At 38.4% G+C, this 19,809-nt stretch overlaps 1 protein-coding gene across 3 annotated transcripts in view; it reads left to right on the top strand.

The window, feature by feature from the left end:
* The window catches only part of htk (hat-trick), a 564,009-nt gene that overhangs the window by 96,717 nt on the left and 447,483 nt on the right, over positions 1-19,809 (top strand). For all 3 annotated transcript variants that reach the window (XM_067137785.2, XM_067137784.2, XM_067137786.2), the window contains exons 6-8: positions 2,661-2,829; positions 2,920-3,138; positions 11,601-11,680. In XM_067137785.2, the coding sequence (XP_066993886.2) occupies positions 2,661-2,829; positions 2,920-3,138; positions 11,601-11,680 (468 nt within the window). The remainder of the gene's footprint in view (positions 1-2,660; positions 2,830-2,919; positions 3,139-11,600; positions 11,681-19,809) is intronic.

Here is a 19,809-nt window from a genome sequence, read left to right as displayed (position 1 = left end):
CTAATTTAACCAAGACCAACTACGATGTAGTTGTGTCAAGGTCGATAAAGAGCGAAAGTTCGCATTACTGTTCTTTTGTGTTGTCACACTGATGGATTTGATAAGCGTGTGCCTATTGTTATAGGTAGGAATTGGAAGTTCATGCCCTCAAACCTATAAATCTGTATACATTTACACCCTAAAATGTACGTAAGCATGCAACAAAATATGCATCATCAATTTCAGCTTATTTCCACAAAATAAAATTATCTCTACATTATTATATGGAATTTGAAGTACCAACCTCATCATCGGTGAATTATTTGCAATTGCAGTTAACAACTAGGGAGTGATGGTCAGTCTTAGTCTGTTGCCCCTCAGCAATACTTCGTAGCTTGAAAAACTCCATTCTACATCACATGAAATGACAAGGGCATTCACCAATGTTGCTAACTATTCTGTAGATAATTATTGTTCTGTTGATGTGGGTACTTTACCTGCTAGTACATCTACAATTTCAAGCAGTACATTATACCTAGGATTTTTGGAGAGAATGTTTGTTACTTTCTGTCGCAGTGTTTTTCCTACAGTCCTGGAACTGTTCTTAAGGTTAACACTATTTTGTCAAATTTAGCAAATAACTGGTGAAAGGAACTGCTTGCAATAATGTAATGGCTTTATTAATACAATGAGCTGTAAAAAGACAAGGTTACTTTCTAATTCTTTACTTGACAGTGTTTGCTGAGCCAACTTAATAGATGTTGATTTATTAGAATCTAATGCTTAACTTCTTTAATTTTTGGTAAATGTTCAGAGTAATAGAGCGCAGCCTCATTCAGGAGAAATCACTGAACCGCTCTCGATTGCTATCCATCTAGCTAGCCATTTTGCAGATGTGTCTGGTTCCGAGAATTACCATCCTGATTTCCTCGCTCTGAAGCAGGGGGCAGAACATCATCACCTCAGTTTTGCCACTCAAGCTTCAGAGGACTATAATGTGCCCTTTATGGAGTGGGAACTTCGCAGTGCCTTATCGCTTTGCAGGGACATGTCTCCTGGACCAGACAACATCCATGACCAGATGTTGAAACACCTTAGTGAGGATTGTCTAATATATCTCCGTGTGTTCAACCGAGTCTGGATAGAGGGCAATTTTCCGTCTCAGTGGCGAGAGGGCATAGTTATTCCTGTCCTCAAGCCTGACAAAGATCCTAGGTATGCAGAAAGTTAAAGACTGATTTGTCTTACAAACTGCCTTTGTAAGCTATTTGAGAGGATGGTAAATCGCTGACTTGTGTGGTGTCTGGAGAAACAAGGACTCTTGTCAGAGTACCAGTGTGGTTTTAGAGCCGCTCGCTCGACCACTGACCACTTGGTACGCCTGGATAGCTCTATCCAGGATGCGTTTCTCCGCAAACAGCATTTGGTAGCTGTTTTCTTTGACTTAGAAAAGGCGTATGACACCACCTGGTGATATGGTATCCTTTCAGTCCTGCATCAGTGGAGATTCCAAGGTCACTTGCAGGTATTTATTGCAAATTTCTTGTCCCTCCATCTATTCCGTGTCCGAGTAGGTAGGACATGTTCGCAATAGCATGTTCAGGAAAATGGAGTCTCACAGGGATCGGTTCTTAGTGTTACTTTGTTCACGATTGCCATAAACGGTATTGTTACTGCTGCTGGTTCAGCAGCCATACCGTCGCTATATGTGGACAATTTTGCTCTGCACTATAGCTCGCGTAATATGGCAGTCACAGAGCGACAATTACAGCAAGCTATTAGGAGAGTGGAGCAGTGGACCTTCGAACATGGCTTTCGGTTTTCCACCGTTAGGACCTGTGTTCTCCACTTTTGTTGCCAACGTTCTCTTCACCCTCCTCCTGAACTTAATTTTCGGAAATGTAGCTATTCCTGTAGTTGATACTGTGAGCTGTGAGCTCTCATCTGGGAGATGGTTTGAATCCCACTGTTGGCAGCCCTGAGGATGGTTTTCCGTGATTTCTCATTTTCACACCAGGCAAATGCTGGGGCTATACCTTAAGGCCACGGCCGTTTCCTTTCCACTTCTAGGCCTTTCCTATCCCATCGTCGCCATAAGACCTATCTGTGTCAGTGCGACATAAAGCAAATAGCATAATATAAATAAGGAGAGAGACTAGTTAAATTATAAATGTATCTTCTGGAATCCAAACTTGCAATATAAATGCATAGTTGGAAATGCAGATAGAAAGCTGTTTATAGTTTGATATAATACAGTATGTTAAGAGTACAGAAAGCTGATATTTAAGTGGTACATTGTTGCTTTCCTTAAATTTGCAATAAACTGTATAGTAACAGATGTGATTGATTATTGCTTTGGAATTTTTGGGTACCAAATCCAATGTGCAGCAAGGAAATTGACATTATGGCTTAAAAAAATTCCATTTTGCATTTCATAGAAAAACACTGCGTGCATATGGATGGCAGCACTAATCTTGTGTTTGTGTGCTCCGAATTGTAGCTCTAAATATTCCAATACTGGGTCATAGTGATTTAAAGATCGGTTGAAAGGGACATCGGAAAATTTTGATTCAAATTTGTAAATTTTAGAAAAGATACGAACTGGCTAGATTTTTATTTAGTGGTTTTTGATCTGATATCACACTGTTGATGTTATTGAAAATGTCTCTCTTTGCCTCTAGTATTTGACGATGGTGATATTACAACTCTGCGCAGAACTGCACTATGTTTGAAGAGTGGGAGACATTTTGCAGAGAGTGAAACATTGGATCAGCTACCTCTCACACATCCTGAACATTTTGGTAACCCTGTTATTGGTGGGCGTAAGGGACGGCGCAGCCGCCAAACTCAGTAAGTTCAGCTTACATTGACGCCATTTAATAAACCGTTATATATCAGTAATTCAGTGTGGTTTTATTGTGTTACATTTTGTATTTACAGTGAGGAAAGTAGTGATGAAGAGGATATTCCAAAGAAAGGGAAGAAGAAGGAAGAAAAGGAAGCAGACATTGGCAAAGTAGTTTGTGTAGAACTTGGTGACAAGAAAAAGCAGAAGGACAATTGGTTTCCTGGATTAGTTGTTGCACCAACAGCACAGGATACTGTAAGAATTCGTGTGCGTGATGAATACCTAGTACGATCCTTCAAGGATGGCAGATAGTATGTATACTACAATTTTTGTTGTTTTCTGTTAGCATGATTGGTTAAGTAATGATTTTCAGTGTTGATCTGTTAACAGGAAAACGTAAAAGAATTTCCAGTCATTCAAATACAGCTTATAATATATTCTTGAAGTTAAGACACAAGTATTGGAACAGGAATATTATCTAACACCAAAGGACATTTTTTCTCCTTTTAAGAATGTAAACCTGACACAATGCTAAAAAGATAAGAGTTAAATATTTGTTAGCTAAACATTGTCACGATATTGCAATGGTATTCTACAAATCCTGTTCTGTATTTACTAGTCTGTTAATTTTCATCTACAATTGGGGAAAAAATTAAAAGAAATAAAGGTTTTAGTGAGTGGAGAGGATGGGGTGCACAAAAATCTTTGAAATGACCGAGCAGCAAGTGCAACATTTCGGTTAATGATCAAACCCATACTTCTACACCGCCGGTACATTGGTTTTGGCCTTGGCGACTCTCCCCTTTCACCCTAGATTTCTCATTGCTCTTCAGCTTCCAAGCTCCGCATCCTGAGTGTAGCGTGAAATTAAAAAGCGCCCAGTAAACAAAGAGGAGTGAAAATTAGCAAGCAAACAAGTCTTATGACATCTTTCAAGTTGAATGTGTTTGAATATGCTGCAGAAAGTGAAGTAAGAGGAGTGAGTTGTGATTACGAATCACAGTCTTGTGTAATTTGTTATTGGCGTAACTAGAGGGACACTACCAGGAAAAAAAACCCAATAATTCCTTTCATAGTGTGAAGAAAGGAAAATACGAAAAAATGGACTTTAGAGTTCTGGGGTTGCTTAATAGAAGCTAGAGAGAACAGCAACGTGTAAATCACAAAGTGATACAGTTTAAAGCATGTGAAATTGCACAGTGTGTTGGTATTGCAGGGATAGTTTTTAACAGAATTACAGGTTGTCGTAATCTACAAGTTTCATTTCTTATTGATATTGTACACAAATGCAATGAGAAGGCGGCTTCCACCTAATCAATACTTATTATTATTAAATTAAAATTAGGACCGGTTTCACGGTTTCGACCTTTCTAGGTCATCATCAGCTGGTCACACAATCACATATATCATGCAATACAAACATTACCACATCCAACAAGGAATGTCATATAGCGACAACATGCCAAATGACTCATGAATGGGGTCAATCATCGGATCAAAACTTAGTATACATTGTCTTAACATAAGTGACATATATAAAAACATGTCTATAAAAGTTCAATTGCTCATAGGAATGAGATATCAAGTTAGGTGCTAGTTTTTGTAAAATATATATGATCTCATTTGCCTGCTGTCATTTTGCATCCATCACTTGGTACAGGCCAGAGTAAAGTGTAGCTTCCACCGAAGTCCCAGTCTCACCCCTGACTGTGACTATATGAAAGCTGCTTGGGTATGGGTGGTGCTAAGTAATGATATTCGGAGCATGACTAGTGCGTTTTGAGTTTTATGCAATGTGTTGCTCATGGGGTTAGTTGTGGTGCAGTAGCACTTTCTAGCTCAGTGGGGAAAGCAATGGCAAACTACGTCACTGCTCATCTTGCCTAGTACGCCTCATTTTGGTGCTCCCATTGGTTTTTGCGGTTTTCTTATAACCACATAACTAGGGCTTGGATGTTTAAGACCTAAAAATATCCCACATAAGCAAGCAAATATGACCTCAAAAGTAGCGAAATATGACCTCAAAAGTGACGAAATATGACGTAAAATGACAAAATATGACCCGAAAAGGGCCATTTTAAAATAGGTTATCAATCGAAATGGCAATTCCTTTGATATATATTTGTTAACTAATTTTTTTAAATTCTTACTTTCATATTAATTGTCTGAGTCGCCATAAGACCTATCTGTATCAGTGCGACGTAAAGCCACTACCAAAAGAAAATCTGAGTATACATGTTTAGCAGTTATTCAGTCTATTGTCCTTGATTCACTTATCAACCATTTGTGAATACATACCTATTAAGTTTTAAGTTCGCTCAGATTATCAGATCACACAACATTTTAAAAGTCAAAACATGTTTGCACCCTACATTGGTGGTTTGAAATACGAGAAAACTAGAAATCAATCCATTTTAAAATATTTTGTAACGTTTAAGTCCAGATTTCATTAATATTACTCAAATGTGTTAACGTTTAAATTGAGTACCACGAAATGAATTAAGTAGATGTCTTCCATTACAGTATGGTAGGGCGGCAGGAGACACTGTGCAAACTCGCATACTTTTTCCATTCTTCTCTGAGGGTGGAATTGAGTGTATGACAAGATTCATATTCAAAGCATAAGGCGTGAACGACCTCGGATTACAGTAAAACCTCGTTAATTCAAAGTTGTTGGGACTCAAAAATCGGACTTCGAATTACGTGATTTGGAATTAACCGCCAATTCCAAATTCAGAAGTACTAACCCTTGACGCGTTACAGAATATTCTAAGGCCCGTTACTGCATGCAGTTAATCTTGATTCACAGTTTATACCTTTTCAAATGCCATTAAAAAAGAACTACAGTAGAACCTCGATAATTCGAAATCGGTTAATTCAAAATCCCATCTAATTCGAAGAAGCTCTCGTTCCTGGAAACATGAGATACAGTTTAGCATGTTATTTCAATTGTTTAATTCGAAATACGGATAATTCGTAATTCGAAGTACAATGTCAGCCCCATTACCAAAATTCAGACTTCTAATTCGAAACTGACTTTATATTTTAAAACAATAGTATGTTACAGAGTAATTTCAACTCGAAATTTATCCGCTCCGCGTCATAATAGAATGCGCATTCCGGAATGTGGAGGGATAGCTTTCTGCACTTAAACTCACTTCGGTGGGTCTACAGTGTGCTTCATGATTGCTAAGTTGAATGAAATCGGAATTCTTATGTGTTCAGCCTTTTAAGGAACGCCGTAATATCACGCAACATGCAGTACGGGAAAACAGAATCCGCGAACACTGGTGATGCCGACTGTTGACGAAAAAAATGTGGCAAATATAATAAATTCGTAGGCACCGAACAATATTGACATTGTAATAGACAAGAAAAATGTTCCACCGATCAATACATTTATTGTGAATGAATTATTGCACTAGTACCGGTTTCGGCCTATCTTGGCCATCATCAGCTAGCACACAAATTTAGTCATTAGACAAAATTACAAAGCTGTTACGTAAGAGCATCCGGATCTCTAATGAAAAATGGAAGTTAAATATATTGCAGTATGTTGCGTTAAAATATCTCTGATTAAAAGTGGTGATGGTTAGAATAAACTAAAACCTATTGATTGAGCATGGACATGAGTACATAAACACATTAAAATATATATGCCACATCATAAGACACTAAAAAATATAGCACATTAAACATATTAAAGCATGGTATATTTTAAAAACGTCCATTAATTTGGCTGTCAGTGTATAAAGGAGCTGTGAAAGAGAGGTATAATCATGCCCGGATGCAAGCTCACATTCTAAATTTCATGCATTCTCTGAATGAAGCACCATATAACCTTTTTAGCTCTGGATTATGGTAATTGAAAGTTATTTTATAACAGTTCAATTTCTACTCACATTTGAAAAGAAATAAATCCCTTCTGATAGCAACCTGTACAAATGAAGGTTGCTCACGAATTCACCCTCATGAATATATTTCAATTTCACACGTAAGGCCTAACTGTAGGCCTAATGTTGCCAATCAATTTAACTACCGTAATGTATCAGCTTCAACATTCCTTGAAAATATTTGACAGTATATTATCACTCAGTCACATTTAATACTAAAACAAATTCACTAACAGGCATGATTCAAATCGAAAACATGCAAGGGACTGTAAACATTACCACATGCTAGTCATGCATTCGAAGCTAAAGCGCCCACAACATGGCGATGCACAAAAGTGTTCAATATTCCGCATATCGCCAGTGCGCTCTGAGAGTCTAGGTGAGTAATATTAATATTAAAGTCTTTGAACTTGCCATTGTAGCAGTATCCAGCGATGATCATTAAACCCCTTGGTCCTGTCATTCTTTATACACTGTTTGATTTTTTTTCTCTAGGGCGGTAGTAAATCGAGCATTCTTTTTTACAACCATTAAGGTACACGAATTCTTCATCTGTTGCCAAATTTTTTCAATTGTCCCCAGCCGGATAGCCCTCGTTGAGCTTTCTTGGGTTAGAGAGATGGAATCAGTTACCTGGAAAATTTATAATGTCCAATAACGGACAATTTATATTGGTATTATAAATGTGCTCGTTCAGGACAAATATTTCAGGTTCCCTATGGGAATCCACATCTATATCTGTGCTTATGTCGCTTTTCTAATTACAGGTCTTTGTTGATTATGGTGTTAACTGTTGAAACAGACATCCTTAACTTATGTGTGATAGTCCTTTACGGGGCTTCTTGTGAAAGGGACCAGTGTTATCTTGCTTGGGTTGACTGAGTTGTTCTTCCCGACACCAGTTCTCCACCAGGTTCATACAGATCTTATTCATCAGGTTTAATGGAGGTTGAGTTCATGCCAAAAATATCTGAACACTAAGTTTTCCTTAAGCGGTGTTTCCTTACAGAACTGCAATGTAGGCAACAAGCACATTAAGCCTGTAACTTAGAAAACAAAATAGGTAACATTTTGCTTTTGCTTGAAGCAATATAATGTTGAAAATGATTAAACCAATTATTTTATTGCAAAGACATGGAGATATCCATACATCCCATCAGATAACTGATGCACATATCTATCTTAATTCCAGAGGGGATTGAAACTTAGGACGTTCTCAAGTAAAACAGGAGAATTCTAGTATGTTGATTTATTATTGACCTGTTAAATGTACAGGAACTGGCAGGGACCTATATCTGAGCAAATGACGCTCCTCTTAGTTATTTACTTAAAAGTAGGCTATGTCAGGGCCAGTTGCTCTTCTCGCCCTTATATTATAGGGGAGGAAACGGAAATAATCCCAGTGCAGAGCAATTCAGATCGGCATGCAGGAAATGTTCACAGGGATAGATTGACCCATTGACCACTGCAAATTGTAAACCGTCAAGAAGTGATGTGCTTCCCTTATTCAGAATCTTACAGTTCCTTCTCAAGAAACCACCTCTACTGATCATGATTGCTGTACTACATGTTATGAGTCACTCACCACGTACTCAGAAAAAGTTGTTGATTACATAGTAGGAAATGTCATCGATGAGGTGGCGAAAAAAATTAAATGCCATGACTGTCTGAAGGATATGTTTGCTCAGCATTCTGAAGAGGAGAAAGGTCTTATAGCCTTGGAAAATACAAAAACATAGTCTCTTTTTATTCAGCTGATGTTGGTTTGTAATTCTGCCACTTTGCTGAAAGTGTTCAGAAGAAATTTGTCACCATTGTAGAGATATAACAAAAACCTGATCTTAATGTTACTGTCTGAAGTTCTCTTATCAGTTGCAGGGCAGGTGTTTCACAGTAATTATCATTTATTTGCTGCCACTGAGCCCAGTGAGAAATCCCATTATGCCAACCTGACAAAACTTCTCTTAAAGCTCTATTTTACAATTTAGACTGCACCACAGATGCAGAGCTATTACACAAGAACTGAAAAAGAGAAACCATAAGGTAGATACACACAAAATTCATATGTTTCAAGGGAAAATACATCAGAATTTCAAAACACGTATCGGTTAATCATGTGAATGATGAACTGATGGTGGTGGTGGTGGCTATTTTTGTTTTAAGAGGAAGTACAACTAGGTTTTGAATTGGCAAAGCTAACTATTAATATAATAGATCAATATAAAATTCATGTTGCATGTTATACATTTTTTATTTCCAGTCTGTGTTATAAAAGTGTTTCTGTAGAAGGGTTTTCATTGATATTTATGATAATACAATTTGTTTTTTGAGTAATTTTCTTGGTGTTTTAGATATGCATCCTAATTTATAACCTTGTACCGTAGACTTACTTTGTTCTGTACGGTGATGAATTGGAGATGTATGGATATCTCCACATTTTTGCAATAAAATAATTTCTTTAATTGTTTTCAACAATATATTGCTTCAAGCAAAAGCAAAGTGTTACGTATTCTGTTCTCTACTATTATAAGTTACAGGCTTAATATGTGTTTGTTGCCTACATTGCAGTTCTGTAAATAACTACTGCTTAAGGAAAACTTACACGCACGGAAGTGTTGTGTCTTTCATGCAAGCAGTTTTCAGATATTTTTGACATGAAATAAATCTGTTACACCTGATGAATAAGATCTGTGTGAACCTTGTGGAGAACTGGTGTCTGGAAGAACAACTTGGTCAACTCGAGCAAGATAACACTAGTCCCTTTCACAAGGAGGAGGATATTAGAGGGGACAAGAACACTGAAGCTCTTTGGGCAAGAAATCTATATGGAAGAACAGGTGTTACACATACATGTAATATTAGACAAAAAGTTAACCTGGAATCCACACACAGGAAGAAAACTCAGCCTAAGAACCTATTGTATGCATGCAAGAGGGCAGTTGGGGCAACATGGGGTCTAAAGCTGGCATTGGTGATGTGGATATACACAGTGATCATTAGACCACTGATGGTGACCTATGCTGGAATCGTTTGGTGGATGAAAGCAAGTCAAGGAAAGGTTAATAGCAAACTAAATAGCCTTCAGAGAATGGCATGCATAGCCATAACTGGGGCAATGAAAACTATGCTTACAGAAGCCATGAACACTCTACTAGATCTCCTTTCAATAAGTAACTTTATAGACTCATATCGATTAGAGCAAAATGGATGCTGGAAGGCTCCAAGGCCCAATCTTGGTCACTGTAAAATTAACAGAGTAATAACAGGGTAAGTTTTATACATGCCAGCTGATTATATGATTCCAAAGTATATCTTTGAGAAACCATATGAAACCTAGATAACTAAAAAGAAAGACTGGGACATTAACAGATGGAAAACTGATAGGGAAGATATTGTGTGGTGGACAGATGGCTCTAGGACTGAGAAGGGAACGGGAGGAGGGATCAACGGGGAAAGACCTGAGAGATCAATCCGAATGAGGCAGGCACACTACAGTTTTTCAAGCTGGAGTGATAGCCATCATTACATGCCTTGAGGAAAACCTGAAAATGAACTACAGAGATAAGAACATTTTCATATTTACAGATAGCCAAGCAGCCGTTAAGGCACTTGAAGCTGTCCAGGTTACATCCAGAATTGTTTAGTATTGTCATACACTCCTCGTAAAGCTCTGAGTGCAACGTTGTTGAAATAATATGGGTACCTGGGCATGCAGGCATAGAAGGTAATGGAAAAGCAGATAAACTGGCAAGAAAAGGGTCAGAAACACATTTTGTGAACCCAGAACCAGTATGTGGGATCTCTTATAGACAAGCCTGCCTCTACATAGGTGAGAATGGGTACAAAAGAAACAAATGAAAAACTGGAAAAATGCTCCAGGATGCAGGCTTGCGAAAGAAGTAATAAAAAGCCCAAACAAGCAGCATACTAAGGAACTGCTGGAACTTACAGAAAATATAAATTGATAGTAGGATTGATGACTGGACACTGCCTTCTTAAAAAGCACCTGCATAGAATTGGAGTAATGGGAGACAATGTATGTAGTAAATGCAATGATGCGGAATAATCAGCTAAACACATACTCTTTGAATGTGAGATGCTGGGAAGAATTAGAATCTCCACCCTGGGATTATCTGGTGAAGAGAGAAGAAATATACGGGAAGACCCAATAAGGAGGACCTGCAACTTTTTGAAGGGAGCCGGTAGAACTAGGTGGGGATGAAGAAAAACACATGCTAGCAAAGGATCTTCGAGGTCCACACTGAAAAGAACTTTTAAAGTGACCCCACGGATAAAGGAAGAAGATCTATGTGAAAAGTCTAATTTCCACGCTCTGACCTGCACTTGTTTAGTCAGCGCTCTGCTTACTGAGGTACATTTCAGACATGATGGATCCCAGTTCAACTTTCTTCAAAGACGATAGCATGATAGTCACTATTCGTGCTCATTGCCAGGGGATGGTTACAGAACATTTACTTCAATAAATCAAATTTTAGATGAATCATAATTGGGCCTTCCCAGACAGGAGTAAACTACATGTTTACACAGAATTTTCCAGTAAGGGATCAGAACTGAGATTGGAGCTATCCAGATTTAATACCAGAGAGAGAGAGAGATTTTTGTCCCCCTGTGTATTAATGTTCTGTGATTTAGTGGGTGATGCGTCTGCAGTAGGGGATTGTTTAGGAGAATGTATAGGGATTCTCAAATTATGCTTCAGGAATATTGTGTATTATGTACAGTAGTTTGTATAATCTGTTCTGCATTGCTATCAATTTTGGAAATTTCTTAAACTTGTATTAAATTAAGTCTGCATATTTGTGGGTGAAATATGTCCATGAAAACTTTCAGTACTATAACAATGTTCATTTTTTTCACAGTTACACAGTACCAAAGAAAGAAGCCACAGAGTTCACAAGGGAGATTGGAAGCAAGGTGGACAACAACACATTAAAAGCAGGTTTGTGCTCTATTGGTTGTAGCAAAACTGTGATGGATTGACAGTATTCTAATATTTTTAATTGATGTATTGTATCAGAATCCATTTTGAAGGAATGTATTTTCAAATACAGTACTCAGTCTTTTCTTTTTTATGTATGTTTATGCAGAAATGCCAGTTACTTTATTTACTTGTGTATTAGGCCCCCTTTTCCCACATTTACAGCCATGAAAAGTATGGGGAGGGGGGTGTCCAGGATGCGATAACCTCAAATTTTGTGCAGTGAACACATGACTTCTAGGCTATAAATTGTACATGTTAACGTTTGACACTATTCTTTAACAAACTTATGAATGTAACCTTTGATGAGGGTGACGTCTGGAAAGCCATGCCGTGGCAATAATTTGCTACGAAAATTCGTCTCGCTTCATACTCAACCCCATAGAGAAAAGGGATAAGGGTATCATATTATGCAATATTAATACAAAAGAAGGTAATGGCAGTCATTTGTGTCTGTTATTTAAGCAGTAGATCTACCACGCAGTAAACCTGATCATTGCTTTCATTTGAATTATCGTCGTCTTGTACGGCTAACTTCCCTGCTACCGGTGTCTCATCATTCCAAGACGTCATCTTCACGGCAATCGCGAGTATTCGAGATCCTGTCTTTTTGAAGCTTAAACCCTCAGCGCCGACCTCTATACGTGGCATAGAACCTCGTTTCTTCCGTAGCCGCCGACATCTATACGTGGTATAGACCCATACATGGTTTCGCATTTACGGCTATAGCGCGAAGAGTTTTCGAGTTATGGATATGCAAATTCTTTTGTTTCCAAGAAGACATGTTCGGGTTTATCAGTGTTGTAAATAAGAATTGAAAACCGTTAAAATGAAGTTGTTTTTGCAAGGATAAGTATTTGTCAAGCAAGTCTGAGCACTAATCTATTTTTTTTTTTTTTTTTAAGTCTGCTTGCTTCATTCTTTCCCACAGAATAAAATAAAGAAATATTCTGAGAAGTTTGTCTTTTTGCGTGATGTTCTTTGCTCTAATTTTCCATTAAGAGTGCGGTTTATTTATTATATTTGTCTTTGTCTCAGCTTGTAATATTTTCGTAAATCTCCAAGAGTGCACTGTGTAGACATGAGTTAGTGCTGCTTTCTGTCATACGATACGAGAACCAGTTGTTCATGGTATGTATCTCGTTTGAAAGGCGATATCTCGACTTTTTAGACTTTTTACCTGAAATATGTATTGAGTTGGTTTTTTTCATCATAAATTTTATTCCCCTCATTCAGTTTCATCCTGCTGCTTTCAGTCTTGCTGCAGCTTCATCAGTTCGTGTGACGCGCCGCCCTCAATGGCTAGCTCCAGCCATGGTTTGACTGACAGTAACGTGCTTGAAATATTGTATGATTCAGATGAAAGTTTAGTCGGAAGTAGTAGTGACAGTATTAGCAGCAGTGATAACGAAATAGATTATGTGGCTGTAGCGGATGCAGTGGTAAATGAGTGACGATGAGGAGGAACCAGTACTTGGAAATTTCGCATGGGAGGCTATGGATAATTATACAGGTCAAAGGGAAGTTTTCAACAGTGAATTCTGATTCCTGAATTCTCTAATAATATTCAGACAAGTCGCAGGGACAGTGCAGTTATCTTATCGGGTTCAGCTGATGGAAGGTTTATTTACGAAATACGCTCGCTCAGGCGGGGAACGAAATGTTCAAGGCCGGCGAGCCTCAGATAATACAGTCCCAAGGTTGCAGGAAAGATATTTTACCAGGAAATTATCACCCAAGAGTGAGAAATCCAAACCTGAGACGTATCATATGTTCAAAACACGGCGAAAAGATGACATCGGTGTGCTGCTGCCAGGAGTGTGACCTGGGTCTCTTGTCTCGAAGAGTGCTTCGAACACTATCACATGAAACTAAATTACTAAGGAAATGTGAAACAGTTATGTAATTATCTGCATGTACATAGTTCTATCATAAGGAATTCCAAATTTTGTGAATATTGGGTTACTGTTATACTTCTAGTAACGCTTGAAGTGAATCAATGTATTTCACTTGTGAGTAGTTGAAATCTCATCCGGCCGCAGGGTAGGAAGCTCTTTACATGGCTGCCATGCTGTGGGGTTAAAAAATAGTTTTGTTCTTGACTATAGAGTCCGAACAGTGAGAATCTGTTTGCAAATGGTTTTTGGAGATGGTCTCTGTTATTCCCTGCTGGTGTATGTGTAGCAGATGCCACCCATTCTGAATAAAGCTGTGCTGTAAAAAGCATCCCGACCCACCAGCTGATAAGTAACTTATGTTGTACTTCTGAATGTAATGCACAGTGACTGGAAGGAACCATTCTTTGGATAACTGTGGCTATTGAAAGCCAGACCTTTATTTCTTATTTCTTTATTGCTTGTTCTCTACATTTATCACACCAGGATTTACTTAAACAGCTGTAATTGAGACGAGGGAGACCGCATTGTTTAGGTTATATATGCTATTAAGTGCCCGGCTAGTGTCGAAGTTCCACAGCGGAAAGAATAAAAATAAATAACAGGATAGCTTGTAGCATTATGGATATCTACAGATTTGGCGGTAATGCATTTTATTATCATAATGTTTAACCCTTTCGCACTCAGCGCGCCAATCTATCGGCGCGAGAGGTTATGGCGAAAACGCTCACGGCGCCGATATATCGGCTCTGTCCTATTTACGGATTTTGGTCATTTGCGTAGCTGTTAAATCATAACAGTGACGGTACATTAAAGCGTTGAATTTGCGTTTAACTCAACAGATATATCCACCAGCCCTACAAAATATTTTTATTTTCGACAAGTGAAATCTGTTGACCGTTGAATGTTTATGTTGTGGTTATTTGAAGTTGTTATTGCGTGGATCTGTTTTGATTGGCTTATGAAAACAACAAGCTGATCTTGCTATGAGTTTTGTTTATAGTTTATTTCGTTTCTTTGGTATATCGTGTGTTCGATGTACTTTGTAAACTATAATTTTACTCCTATTCATAACTCCGTTGTTGCACGTGCTTGCGTCATCTTTTTACAGTAATGGCTAGGCCATATTCAAGGCCGAATGAGGCCGATATCCTTGAATTTTCAGATGATTTGGACAGTAATAATGACCTTCTTTTGCCGAAAGTGATTTCAGTCATGTGGGAAGTGACACGGTCGTAACTGCTCACCGCGCATCGGACCGCAAGGCCCTGACATCGATGACCGTTACATGTACACTGAATAACTTTGTGCAATGCTTCATGAGTGAATTGCAGCACACACATCATATTGATATCAAATTATCTGGAATTAAATGTTCTTTCATTCACGTCTAAGAGTAAAGAAGGAAGACGCAACAATGTCTAATTTTTCTGTCACTGAAAACAATAATTTATTTTTAAAATTTATTTTCGAAATTTAATAATTTTTTTGGGCTTAACCAATAACAATACGTCCAAGGTATATTCATTTCTGAAATGCTCATAGTTTCCTGTATTAGTGTGATTAATTTTATTTTAATGTGTGTTAAACTCTTTGTGTTGAATTTTTGTAATTTGCTTTGGAAAATCACAAAAATTAGTCTGAGTGTCTTAGAGCAAACGCCTGCATATAGGCTGAGTGCCAAAGGGTTAATTTCACACGTTTGTTGCCTCTATTTTATTTTATTAACGGATAATATGTTTGTTTGGCGTCTCTGAAAATCGTAAAAGTAGTTAGTGGGGACGTAAAGTCAATACCACTATTATTATTATTATTATTATTATTATTATTATTATTATTATTATTATTATTATTATTATTATTATTATTATTTAGGTACGTTGGCGAGTAAAACAGTTATGATTGGATTGTTTTTATCATATTTTAAACCTCCTCCCCAAGGATTTTGTAGACTATATTGGCCAGAGTAACAAGAATATTAAACAATCACTTAATGGTCTCCCCTGCTATATTAATAGCAACAACCATGAATATTTCTTAACTAAAGTAAACTCGTTTCTTCATCCCAAGGCGTTGCAGCTCCCAATGGAGGGGAGCGGCATGTACCATTTTTACCACATATCAACTTCCCTGCCATTCTTAAATCTTTGGCAGTACGGTAGAGGGAATCAAACTCAGGCCCCCCGACAACAGCAGCTTACTCTGCTAACCATTACGTTGGCGGACATTCTTAACTAGAAAAGACAGACAAATAGCATGACTGATGCATGCTTTAATTGCGTAGGTTGGACACGTAACTATTCACCTATTTGTATGTCATCATCAGAGCTGCAGCAGGCCTATGCTACGGAAGTGACATTTCTTAACTACGGAACACAGTTGCAGCTCATGACTGACACGTTTTCATTGCGCGGGTCGTATGGACGAAACTCTTCACAAATTTGTGTAATGTCATCGGAGCTGCAGTAAGGCTTGTACTCTCTTCAAAACAGCAGTTTCCAATTCTACTGTGACCCTGGAGGGACGTTTGATGCTGCTTTACGTCCCTCCAGGGTCACAGTAGAATTGGAGTCTAACAACAGCAAGAAATTGAGACGAAGCTCCCTTCCCAAAAATTGATCAGCAATCAGCTTCAAAGTTCCGCATTAGACTCAATTTAGAGCACTTTAACCTCCTCGGACCCACAGAAAATTGGAAATATAATTAAATGTAATTTTTCGATATTTATTTCCATTTAGTGTATGAAACAACAACAAAACATGTATTATGGATGTCTGAAATATTTTTGACAGAAAAATGGCATGTCTCTTATAGGGGACATTGGGCTTTAAGCCAGGGCCTCTGAAACGCCCAAACTCTCACGCGTGCAGAGCGAGGTGCATAGGCTCTGTGCACTGTGCATGGGTACGCTTCGCCTCAACTCGGCTTGACTCGGATGGTGTAGTGTGCTGAGAGCGACGAAGCGTTTGGTGGTAGACGACGTGTTTATCAGTGAAATAGACAAGCGCACAACAACAACATAATAATGGAGCAACCTGTTTCGAATAAAGCAAAGACTTCTGAAAGTCCATTTCAATCGAACTGGGAACTTTCGTATTTTTTTTGTTTGTTTGTCGTGACGATAACGCCAAATGCTTAATCTGTGGGACGATAATTACGTGCGTAAGAAAATCATCTATTGAAAGACACTACAACGGACTACATTCGGAAAATTATTGTGAAATCATAGGAGACGTCAGAGAGAAAGAATTAAGGAAGTTGAAACAGCTTGAAGAAGAGCATTCTATATCCACAAATGAGTTTTGTTCCAGTACTGTAGCATTTTCATTTTGGTTACGGGTTCTGCATTTTTTAAATTATGTTTACATTCCTCTCAAACATGTATGTGTATTTCTAATTCACTTTTTAAATTTTTTTAATAACACTGGTAACCTTGTCCCATACAACTGTGCGTCTCCGCTCACCACACGTAAACATTTCGCAGTGGGGGAGAAACAGCAGTGAAGGTGAGGAACGCGGAGACAGGCCGAACGGGGAGACAGGTGTAGGGAGAGAGGAGTGGGGGGTCTGCACTCTGGTCAACCAAGCGAAGTCGTCTTTTGCACCGTGCACAGTGCATGCACCACGCGCATGCACTCCGAGAGGCCCTGCTTTAAGCTGTGAATTCTATGTGTTAATCAATAATCACCATTTTCTTCCTAAAGATTGTTACATTGTTACGTTCTATCTAACAATCACACTGGCCTTTCACTGCATTTCATGATACTGCTTGAAACAGTTTCGTCCTGTAACCAAACACAAATGCACCTTGCAAGTAGTACACATTATCTTCGCTTTCTTGCTCCGGCAAGTTGGCAGGCGGCATCTGTGTTCTTTAGTGTCCACGATTTCGGGCATGTGCAGCACACTTCCTTCGTAGTTGAGGGGGTGGGTGTGGAACAACTTTTCTTCTTTTGCTGTTCATTTCCTGGTTTCTCTCTTCCTCACTGGTGTCATCCAAAACAATTTGTGACTCATTTTCACAATGCAGAAGGCTATCAGCAACGTACTTCTTGAAGTCCAAAAATCAATATTTGTTCTTCTTAGGAGTTTCCCTGGCTGTTTCGTCCCTTCTCATTTCAATCCATCCTGCTGCAATTGCGAAGTCCAACATATGCATAATAAGTCTAACAGTCCACTTTCTTGTCCTGTTTTTAATCCTATAGAATGCAATTATTCTGTCGAAGTCAACACCACCCATTTGGCAATTATAATTCTTCACTATCAATGGTCGGTTGACTTTGATATACCTTTTTTCTTTTTTACACCAACGGAGACACTCATAAGATGGTTCCAAAGCTTCTTTTGAGGACGCCAAGGTTACAGATTCATTGTCAAACCACTTCACAATTGCCACTTGTCCATCACCCCGTACCACTTGAGATGTTGTTCCTCTATCTTCCTGTTTCATCTGCTTATTTGCCTTCAGACGAGCTCCATCAGGAATTCGGTTATTCTGAATTGTTCCCGTTGCTTGCAGTTTTCTTTCTGAATGGAGAAGGTCTAGAAGGAGAATTGATGTAAAATAGCGATCCAGGTAGACTAGATCCTTCACTGAGAGTTGTTGTGAGATGCATCACAGCTTTTTTGCCTATTCAGAGTGTTTCTGTTTCTAAAGTATCACCATTAAAAACTGAATCACCTTTACCCTCATACAAGAAAAGAAAAAGTTTAACGGCAGTCAATCTGGAGAACAAACAAGGAAAACTTTTAATCCATAAGGATTTGGTATGCCGCGAACATATTGCCTCATGCTAACATGTCCATTACATGGTACGATCTGTTCATCCACAGAAACAGTTGCACATCTGGAATTTTTCAGGCAGCCTTCTCTCACAAAATTCAGCATGGGTCTCACCTTCCAAAATGTATCTTTACTTCTGTCATCCTCAGAAACAGAATAGTCATCAACAATTTTGAGGTTGTTCGTTAGAAGCAAGAACCTGTTTCGGGGCATTTTATCTGCAATTGCGGAAACCTTCGTGCGACTGGACCAATACATTCGCATTTGTGGGTATCGCATATACGACATGGTTATAACAATTCCAAATAAATTTTTTTATTTCCTGTGGAGTTGAATTCAGTAGTTTTCCTGGCTTCACATAATAGCGATGATTAGTCTTCTCGTTCACAAGTTCATAAAATTCTAGTGGAAGATTTTTCAAGACATAATCAAAGGGTAATTGCTTTCGATATGGATGGACATCTAGCTGATACTCTGGAGCAGGAGGAAGAGGTTCAAAATCCCCAGTATGCTTCCAATGAACCCTCTGTGTTTCGTTAGCGTAAGAGATGACGTGGGCTCGAGTTTCACCATCCTCATCTTCTTCATGCTCTTCTTCACTGGAAGTCGAGTCTGACTCTTGAAGTGGTTGCAGTGTAAGATCTTTTTCCCCACAATCTTCACCATCCGAAATATCAATGTCTGATATATCACCATTGAGAGTTTCAGTTATGTCCTTTTCCGACAAGCCTAATGAACAACGAAACACGTGATAATATATTATAATAAATGGGGTTATCACACACACATCCCACATACATACACACCACTCATACCCCATAATTCTGTCCAACTAGACACAGAACAAAGAAACAATGATCACTACATTAACTACGCCCAAGACCCAAGGGGACATCAAAACGTAACATGTACTAGATCCAAAGTAAGATTTAGTATCAATTATATTACTGCCAACGTATATTACACCAAAACTAATAGTGATTTGTGTTGTCATAAGTAAATATTCAGTAGTGTGAAATACAGAAAATGTGATATTTACCTCTGCTTGCAGCACATGTTCTTCTGAATTGAGTATGTTACCATCCAACAGTGGTTAATATTTGGCGCTAAAATACTGTTGTGTTACAGAGCTGCATTCTTCAGAAAGGCAACAAATCAAGAACACAACAGTGGAAGTAGAAACAATCACAAGGATATTATAAAATTAAATGTCCCCTATAGGGGACAGTGGGGTCTGAGGAGGTTAACCAAGCATATAATAAATAACAGCTTATCTGGAAGGAGTGAAAGAGAAAAAACATTCAACAACAATTTGAACAGTGTCATGAAGTCAATCATTTTTAAAACCGTTTAACCAGAAGACAGACATTTTTAATGTAACAAAGTGAAACTTTTAACAACTATGCCAATGA

The sequence above is a fragment of the Anabrus simplex genome, chromosome 1 (assembly GCF_040414725.1).
Source record: "Anabrus simplex isolate iqAnaSimp1 chromosome 1, ASM4041472v1, whole genome shotgun sequence".
Taxonomy (NCBI): Eukaryota; Metazoa; Arthropoda; class Insecta; order Orthoptera; family Tettigoniidae; genus Anabrus; species Anabrus simplex.
The sequence above is the reverse complement of the archived record's forward strand: the minus strand, read 5'-3'. Positions and strand labels throughout refer to the sequence as shown.